The sequence below is a fragment of the Mesocricetus auratus genome, unplaced genomic scaffold, assembly GCF_017639785.1.
Source record: "Mesocricetus auratus isolate SY011 unplaced genomic scaffold, BCM_Maur_2.0 Super-Scaffold_100001, whole genome shotgun sequence".
Classification (NCBI taxonomy): Eukaryota; Metazoa; Chordata; class Mammalia; order Rodentia; family Cricetidae; genus Mesocricetus; species Mesocricetus auratus.
The window spans coordinates 2045254-2054766 of record NW_024429187.1 but is presented as its reverse complement, the minus strand read 5'-3'; the positions used below and the strand labels follow the sequence as shown (position 1 = coordinate 2054766).

Genomic DNA, 9513 nt, shown 5'->3' with positions numbered 1-9513 from the left:
CAGTAAGAACCATTTGGGGGGGAAAGCAAAACAATCAGGGGAGCTGAGGACTAAAGTGGTATTGCTAAACAAAGTGTGGGAAGGGGGAGGGGGGAGGGGGAGGGGGAGGATGGGCAGGGGAGGTGATGCATAGGCCAGATCCAATGACCTGCTGCAGGGTGAGGTGGGAAATGGGTTTTCTTTGTGTTTAGTTTTGGCCCTAGACTCCAGGAGGCCAGAGGATATGGAATTTCCATGTATCAGAGGCCTACATGTCTTTTCTGTAGCCTGTCATCATGGCTGCTAAAGCAGGGGGCTGAGTTAGGATCTGGTCCCTTTATTTCTAAATTATTAGAAATGAAGCCTTTGAGTTTAGTTTGCCACTTTCATTCCCTCCTCTTCTTATAAGTAACCCAATCCTGTGTTACTAGTGGACAATTTTTATTGTTATCTTGTTCCCTATGTGAGGGAGTTTTTCTTTGACTTAGCATCTCAACCAGGGAAATGGGGTGATATATTCTTTTCTGTGATACTTCCTGCAGACTTTGGGGTGTTGTAGTCAGAGGCCCACATACTCTGAATGCTAGGCAAAAGCAAAGAGGGAATTTAGACAGTAGAGTATTTATCAGAAGCATCTTGTTGGCAGACTCTGTTGAAGAAATAGGGAGCATTCACATTGGCTGGACTGGTTTATATCCACAGCAAGATTAGAGCTCTTTGTCTTTAGGAGCAGACTGTAGTCAGCAACTGATGTTCCAACGTGTCTGCCAGATGTGGAAACCAGAAGTGGAAATCTGTTTGAGACATGTTTAAATTTGGAACAGAAGTTAAAACTAATATACTTAATTAGAACTCTTAGGTTCATAGTTTTAGTGATCAGGAAGGGCAGAAGTTCAAAGACCAGGGGGAAAATTCCATTATCAGGAACAGACAGGTGCAATAATAAAAAGTTGTACTTATCTGGAGTCCTTTTGAACTGTGGGAAGTGGATCCAAGCTTTATGACTTTTGATCCTTTGAAGCCTATATGGACTTTATTATACAAAAGACTTAAAAGTTTTAGATGTATTAGTATTATCAATCTGTACCAAAATCTACATTATAGGAAAGCAGACATCAGGTATCTGTAAAGCAACAGGAACAGACTCATACCTTTGAGTCCTAGCAAAACCTACAGGTTTGAGCTAGAAACTTGCATATTTTTCTTCTGTCCTGTGAGTCAGGTGTAGATTGGACAGAGGCACCTTTGGCCTGATGAAAAGCCCTTTAAGTTTATATTTAGATGACAACTAAAATAAGTCTAAAAACCTTGAACTTGTGACTGAAGAGCAGGTAGTCATTGCTCTATCAGCTTATCAGAACTTTATTAAATGAGCTATTAAGCTGGCTACAGTTTAACCATTAATACTACCAGGGATCTGAGAAGGATAAATTTTACAGTTTTTAAATCTATTAAAAATGACAGGGTCCAGTCCATATACAGTTAGCCATACCCAAGTCTCTATTAGCAGGTAGAAATATCACAGAATAGCATCAATCTTTTCCAGGCCTATAAGGTGAGAGTTTTTCTCTCTGCAGAAGAGGGACATGAAAAGACTGACCTTATTTTGTCTATGTAAAGGGGGTGCAATTAATTCTCCAATGTCCTGTTACTTGCTCACAGTTTCAGCCAGGTCCTGGCAGCAGGTGTTCATTGGGGCATCCTGCCCCCTGGTCAGCGCTGTGTAGACATCGAAGTGTCCTGTAATCTTCTTTGGAGAATTTGGGTCACTGTCAGAATCTGGAATTTTCTGGCATTATAAGTTTTTTAGTTAACATTTTAAATGCCACATTTTGTAGATCTCTGGAAGTACCAAGAGTGTTGTCTAGGTAAATCTGGATAAACAACTTTGGTTTTAGTTATTTGTTTTAAGGTTAACCTCTGGAAGCATATACAGGGGACTAAGTAAGGTTTATCCTTGTTATAAATTTTTTTTGTACTTAGTGTGACTACAATGACAGTGTAGGATCTGTCTGGAGAACTGTATTCAAACTGAGAGGCTATGGAGAGATGTTTTACTCAGAGCCCTCCAGTCTGACTGTAACTGGTTTTTACTTAGCAAACAGACAGGACATTTAAAGAGACAGTGTAATTTAAAACTATCAGTGACAAGAATGTAGATCTGTTGCAGATGGAACAGGCAGAATTTTTGCATGTAATGTGTGCCCTACAAGCCCCTGGAAAGGCACAACATTCTGCAAACAAGCCATGTATAACAGAGCCAGTAAAAGAAGAAAACTGTCCAGTGACCAAAATAAAGGGCAAAAAGTAAATGAATTATGTCCGGCAGCAGGGTTTGTTGGCAGAAACCGACTAGATTATCCCTCTGTCTAGGCTGAGGGAAGGGAGTAACTCATAGCAAAAATAAAATGCCCTTATGTTCTTAAAACCATTATAATCTGGGTGATTGTTAAATTACAAAGTTTATATAACTTTCTTTAGAACAGAAAACTCTAATTAACAGAGTAGATTTCATTGCTCCATAAAAGGGGGAAGGCACAAGTTAGAAATAGAAGTCTCTTGTTCCACAGACTGAGGTGCACAGGCCAGTCCCACATCTCTTTTCAGTGATTGACCATGCATGAAGGACTGGTGAAATGTAATTACTTTTGATACAAGTTATGTGAAAAAGTTAAGCAGCCACATGTCTGATAGAGAACCTACAAAAAACTCAACAGTGCCATGAACAAATGATCCAAGTAGAAAATGGGCAAAAGACATGAACAGACATCTTATTACTAAGGACATACAGATGGCAACATCATATTAACCCTTTAAAACCTGTACCTTTACTATTTTGCTTGAGTTGGTTGCTAGCTGACCAAGGTGAGGCAAAGCACAGAAAGACTGCATCCAGGCATCAGTGGAGTACTGGCCTGTAGTTAGCAGCTAGAGTGATCCATCTTTTATGGGAGTTGCTGTGTGCAGCCACTGTAAATGACTATTAACCCATAAGGGAAGGGAGAGCAGGCTTGGAATAGTGGGCAGCCTCCTCCTTGAGGGGCTTGGGGTTTTTAAGAACGGGATGCAGGGAGGGTTTTGGGGGGACTGAATCAGGATTTGGCATAGGTATCTTTGTTTTATGGCAGGAAGTAGGGGGAGTGGGGCTTCCTGAGGGAACCAAGGACAAATCTCCCCTACAAAAGTAAAGAATTTTTGTAACTGCTTTTTCTTGATTCTAATTCCCTGTGTCTTGTGGGATTTTTTGATCCTGGAAAGATACAAATCCTCTTTGCTAAATTTTTGTCCTATTACTCACCTCTCCCCAGGTGGTGTTCATGAATCCTGGAGTCAATCAAAGACTGAGTCAGGCGATTGGCACTCTGTCGAGGGTCACTTTCGACTGTGTCATGGACTCCTCTATGCATGGACGGGCACGTCCCTCTGATGAACACTGAAACACCTGGAACAAAGGTCTATTGAGCCCCATGGCTGGGCTCCAGTAGTCCCAACCTGCAGGTTGTCAATCTGGAGCAATAGACCTAAGGACCTGGGATGGGGACAAGAAGACACGAAGGAATGACCACACGACAAGCAGCTGATCATGTGGCAATTTTAATTTTTCTCAGGGCAGTTAATATACTTGATAGAGCAGGAGAATGGGAGAGGGGTGAGGTGGTGAGAGGGTTGCTTTGTGTACCAGGTGTGTACATAGCAGAGTATTGTTTAAGCACATAGAGCAGGATATTGGCAAGGTAAAAAGTTCAGAAGGGAGAGGAATGGGTGGGCTAACAGCCATTGTCTAGGTAATGGTTAGGGCTGGTTGAGTTTGGACAAGCTTTCTGGGTCATGGCATTCCTATGTTCTACTTGTGCTGTTTCTCTTCTGAGTACCTCCATAAGGCTCCTTTGTTAAGGCTAAAGGTCAGTTACATAAATCTTTAGACTTTAGAAAGTACAGGTTTGGCTCCAAAAGATCAAGGTACCTGAGGCGCTCCCAACATCTACCTTCACACAAATTCTGAAGGTGACATCATTTATAAAACTAGTAGCCAAATGTATTCTAAGTAGTAAAAGCTTATTATAACTTATCTCCCACAGCAAAGTGTTAACATATATACTACTCTGACCAACATATATATTAGTTTCACTATCAGAAAACAGATTCTAAATCTTTCAGGTAGACACTATGTAAACAATTCAAATCACTTGAAATCTGAGTAGTCATTCACTGATAGGCTCATAGTTCCACAAGTGAAATCAAATCAATAAATATAAGCCAATGATTGCCTAGAGTGAAATTTCCGTGTAAGGAAATATTTCACAAAAGTTTCCACAACAAATTCACAAAACAAAAATAGGTTTAACACTGTAATTCATATTTTTTAAAATACATATTACCCTGTTTAATATAAAACTGCATTTATAAGAAAAGAACTAAAGTGCTAGAATTTTTTATAATTTTCCATGGTCACCAAAAATGTATATTGTAAATACCACCATTACTTGTAAGTTATCTTTTAAAATAACAAAAATGCCTTCCCCTGGTAAGAAAAACTTATTTTTGTTACTTCTAGTGGGGAATGTTCCTTTGGTTATTAAAACAACAAAACCATAAATCCATAAGAAACTAAGATGAAATACTTAACATTTCTTATTTAACTCTACACTTTAAATGTCCAAACCTTCACCAAAAGCTAGAAAGCAGAAATTCCTTACAAACGATTCAGGTCTCTTTAAAAACAGCAGCTAAGCCACCTGAGAAAAGTCTTATGTAAGCATCAACAACTTTTTAAGTGTGAAAACACAACTAAACTCAACTTTAGTACACTGATTGAAAAGAAATCTATCCTAAATCAAGATCATATTGAAAATCCCAATATAAAATCTACTAAGGTTTTTGGGAGGATTAAGGAACATTTGTGGAAAAGTAGACATGAACTTCTCTGTGCATAGATGCTTATTTTATGCATGAATAGCCTACTAGGTTTTCATGAACTCAGCCTTCACAAAAAAAAAGCAGCCCAATTGAACATGCCTAAACCCAAACATATAGTTTTGTTTTCATTAAGAAAAATGGAGAGCTAGGGAGGCAGTTCAGTAGTAGAGTATGTGCTCATTACCATATCCAAGGCCCTGGGTTCAATCCCAGTACCAACTACTACCACCAAACAAAACAAAAGAAAAACAGATTAAGTTATTTAAAATTAAGTCCATTCTTCCACTTCCTAGACAAGGAAAAAAAGCTACCTTCAAAAAAAAACCCAACAACAATCTAAGAGGAGAAGCTAACGTTCTTGTGTCCCTGTTTACACCAATTGAATCAAGAGTCTATATGTAATAAACCAAATACTTTAATAACTCACATTTGTACAGCAACTGTTGTGTATAAAAACACTACATAAGTTCTGTCCAGTTTCTCTAGATGGTTTTGTGTACCACACAGGAGTGCCCCCCGGGGTACAAAACAAAAATAATAACAGGGCTTTACTAAATGCGATGCAATCATTAACACCATTATCCATGTACCTAAAAAAACTCCTCAATATCCAGTGTCCTAAAAAGTAAACTAGCTTTCGCATAGAGTGACTACAGAGCCTGAAAGAAGCTTTCAGGGAAACAAACTGGGAAAGCAACAGAATACAAACTGTAACTACCATTATTTATCAATAGTTCAACAACTTGATATAGCACATTACTAGGTTGATAAACTCCAATTCCTGCTACCTAATTAGAAAATCTTATGTACACCATAAAACTGCAAGAACACAGGGACATGTGGGGTGTGGTGAGAGGGAAGCGTAGTAAAAGTACAGGCAAAATTAAAGCATGTGAGCAGAAGCTCCCAAGAATTCCTGCAAGGTTAAACAAATATTGTCTACATGGCAGAGAGCAAAGGCCTTCTCTGCATTGTCTACCTTTGCATTTCACAAACCTACCTGATAGGAGACATCCATTTATAAAGATATAGGTTTCTATGCAGTATTTTGCATACATCGTTCATTTTCATCAAACCTTCCTTTATCCTTTTGTTCCTAATCACTCTACTACATATTTAAACTTCTTTATACAAGTATTTTCCCTTTCTTCTTTCATTTTACCTATATTCTATTATACCTTCCCTTAATATGTTACCATCTCTCACAATGACCCATTTTAGGTTGAATCCGTATGTACTCCAGGTAAAACATGCAAAAATGTATTTGAAGCTTGAACACATAAGAGAGAGAACATGCAGCATTTGTTTGGGAATGAGGGGAGCTTGAGTGATCTCGGTCAGTATAATTTTTCAAGCACCATTCATTTACCTGAACATTTCATGATTTCCATTTCCTTTGCAAATGAATAATAATCCATTTGTATATGGACCACATTTCCAATATCCATTATCAAACATTGTGAACAGAGTTATATATGAACCAAGATGTATAATTATCTCTGCAGTAAGATATAAAGCTCTTACATATATAACCATCTATAGATGGTTATATATAACAATTTCTACTGTTTCTTTTAAAAAGTAAAGTCAGCATTGATTTCAAGGTGGCTGTACCAGTTTGCATTCAGGCCAACATTATATAAATTCCCCCTTTCCCACATTTATATACATATTTGTTATTTGCATTCCTGACTAAGGCCATCCTGACTAGGGTGAAGCTTAATCTTCAAGCACTTGTAATTATTAACCTTGGGTACTGATCTGACTACCTTTGGAGTAAACTAAGCTCAAGGATCTAAGCACACCTGTGAAGGTGGGGTTTTTTTTGGATTGGATCATTTGAGGTAGAAATACCAACTTGTCCTAAAACTGGGTCATCTGAGCTTGGAAGACTAATCCCTAATATGGGCCATACTCTTGTTTCAGCCTGTATAAGAGGACATAACTTCTTTCTGCTTGTCCTCACTCTCCCTGGAAAGGTCAAGTGTCCTCACATTGAGGCAGGTATTAGAATTTACTTCTAAGGGATTAGAAGATATACTGAAGACCAGGTGAAACATCCAACATTCTGGACTGAATATCAGAGTTTGGGGCTTTAAGTTAGAAAATGGCTGTTGTTATATTCCAGCAATTTAGTTATGTACAATAATAGAATCCCAGACTTTCACAGCATTAATCCTCAATTCACCATTTCTTTATGCTTCTGGATTCTACACATCAGTTAGTGGACAGGCCTTGGAAGGGTGGCTTCTTGTTGTTCAAATGTTTTTAATGAAGGATTTTATTTATTTTATTTTATGTGTATGAGTGTTTGCATAAATACTTGCTTCCTCATTACATGCATTCAGTGCCTGTAGAGGCCAAAAGAGGGTATTGGTTACTCTGGTACTGGTGTTACAAATAGTTGTGAACCTCCACATGGTTCTGGGAGTGGAATCTTCATCTTCTGCAAGTGCATCAAGTGATCTTAATCTCTGTGAGATCTCACCAGTCCCTGTGAACTAATTTTAATTACAAATACTCTTTTTGAGACAATAGCCCACCTCCTTTGCTAGTCTCTGAACCATTGTTAACACATCTACATTTGTTTTTTGGCCAGTTGGGGTCAGAAAGAAAAGTGCATGCTCTAGGGAGTAGATAAAATGTGAAAGCATCACTGGGTGGTAAGAGGCATCGTAAAAAACTGGAGCTACAGCTCCATGTGAAACTGAGGACTCATGGAGTGCTATAGAGTACTCCTATTTTCTGTAAGTCATCAGTAGTGATGTGGATAGACTCAAATTGTACACACAGCTGCATTTTGGGTGAATCAGATCATTGTTATCTTTGTCCCCATAACTTAAGCTGCCATAATCAAATTTTCTTCAGCAGAGACAATGCAAAACAATGAAAGAGTGGAAGAGAATATAACTTTGTTTGCATGTTAGCAAATGACACTTGGATGCACTTCATGATCTTCTCTGCTACACTTCACACTCTAGAAGGATATAAATATCTTAGCCCCCAGTGATATCAGAGAAAGATTTCACAAGAACATATGCAGAATCATTAGTAAACCTTCAATACTCTCTTCAACACTAGGTCAGTCATTACAAAGAAGCTATAGTTGAAAATATAGTGTGTGTTTCAGAATACACAAGCCATTTCAGCTTAGCAAATTACCAGCAGTGAATCTTCTTTTTCTGGACATGGGAAGCACACTGTATAGCATCTTCACGATTGTTATGGTTGCAGAGTTTGTATTTGGAAATCTGAGCAATGGATTCATAGTTCTGACAAACTTTATTGACTGGGTCAGGAAAAGAACTCTTTCCTTCATTGGTTGGATCCTGCTTTTATTGGCCATTTCCAGAATGTTTTTGATCTTGGAAATGTTACTAGCCTGGCTAAAATATCTGCAGTATTCATTTTCATTTATGGCTGGAACAGAAGTAAGGGTTATTATGTTGACTTGGGTAGTTTCCAATCACTTCAGTCTCTGGCTTGCTACCATCCTCAGCATCTTTTATTTTCTCAAAATAGCCAGTTTCTCCAGGCCTGCTTTTCTCTATGTGAAGTGGAGAGTAAAGCAAGTGCTTCTGACAATCCTTCTGGGAAATGCAATCTTCTTGCTTTTCAACATAATACAAATAAACAAACACATAGAAGAGTGGATGTGCCAATATGACAGAAACACAACCTGGAGTTCCAGAATGAGTGGTTATGAGAGGTTTTCAGAACTAGTCTTACTCAAGATGATTATGTTCTCTTTAATACCATTCATGATGGCCCTGGCCTCTGTCATCCTGTTAATCATCTCCTTGTGGAAACATCTCCAGAAGATGCAACTGAATTTCAGAGGAGAACAAGACTCCAGCACAAAAGCCCACATGAATGCCTTGAGAATTATGGTCTCCTTCCTCTTGCTCTATGCCTCTTATTTCATATCCTTTTTCATATCTTTGATTCCTATGACACATCCAAAAGGGCTTGATCATATGCTTAGCCTAATTGTTGGGCTTTTCTACCCTTCAAGCCACTCATTCATCTTGATTCTGGGACATGCTAACTTAAGGCACGCCTGTCATTTGGTGCTGAGGCAGCTGAGATGTGGGCAAAAGCAGTAGAAGTTAACTGCCCCATAAGGTAGTTAAACAGCATATTAGGCATATAGCACTCACTCAGTGGTAGAATCCTATGCAAGCAAAATACATATTTTAAAATAAGCAATTTCTAGCTTATTCCATATATGATAAATCCCTCAAAAATTTCTAACAATACTAAAACAGTGTGCTCTTATGGAGGGATGTAAGAATCAGGTTTTATGAATGTATACTTCTTTTATTTTTCAAGACAGGGTTTCTCTGGAAAACAGCCCTAGCTGTCCTGGAACTCACTCTGTATACTAGTCTGGCCTTGAACTCACAGAGATCTGTAACATGAAAAATAAAAGACTGAGAGACTGATATTGGGGTTCAAACTTCAAGATGAAGAACAGAAAAGCAAAGCAGTGGGCTACTAGCTGTCACCTCTACCTCAGACAGAATGGGCTGATCCTATCTCCATGAGTTTTCAAGACCACACCTCAGACTGCAATTTCTCCTCAGCATGACTGGAGAATAAATGCCTCTACCATTC

At 38.5% G+C, this 9513-nt stretch overlaps 1 protein-coding gene and 1 long non-coding RNA gene across 2 annotated transcripts; one reads left to right on the top strand and one right to left on the bottom strand.

The window, feature by feature from the left end:
• Nucleotides 1-598: 598 nt before the first annotated feature.
• Nucleotides 599-3534, bottom strand: LOC121139756. Its single transcript, XR_005876670.1, has 2 exons — nucleotides 3278-3534; nucleotides 599-1729 (listed from the first exon to the last, which is right to left on the bottom strand). It is a non-coding gene; the product is annotated as an uncharacterized LOC121139756 (long non-coding RNA).
• A 4550-nt stretch (nucleotides 3535-8084) lies between these two features.
• On the top strand, nucleotides 8085-9002 carry LOC106021376 (taste receptor type 2 member 13-like). Its single transcript, XM_013115449.1, has one exon. The coding sequence runs from the start codon at nucleotides 8085-8087 to the stop codon at nucleotides 9000-9002; it is 918 nt and encodes a 305-aa protein (XP_012970903.1).
• Nucleotides 9003-9513: the final 511 nt, after the last annotated feature.

What these genes read in the sequence shown, in the direction of transcription:
- LOC106021376 (XM_013115449.1), top strand. Translation starts at nt 8,085, where the DNA reads ATGGGAAGCACACTGTATAGCATCTTCACGATTGTTATGGTTGCAGAG.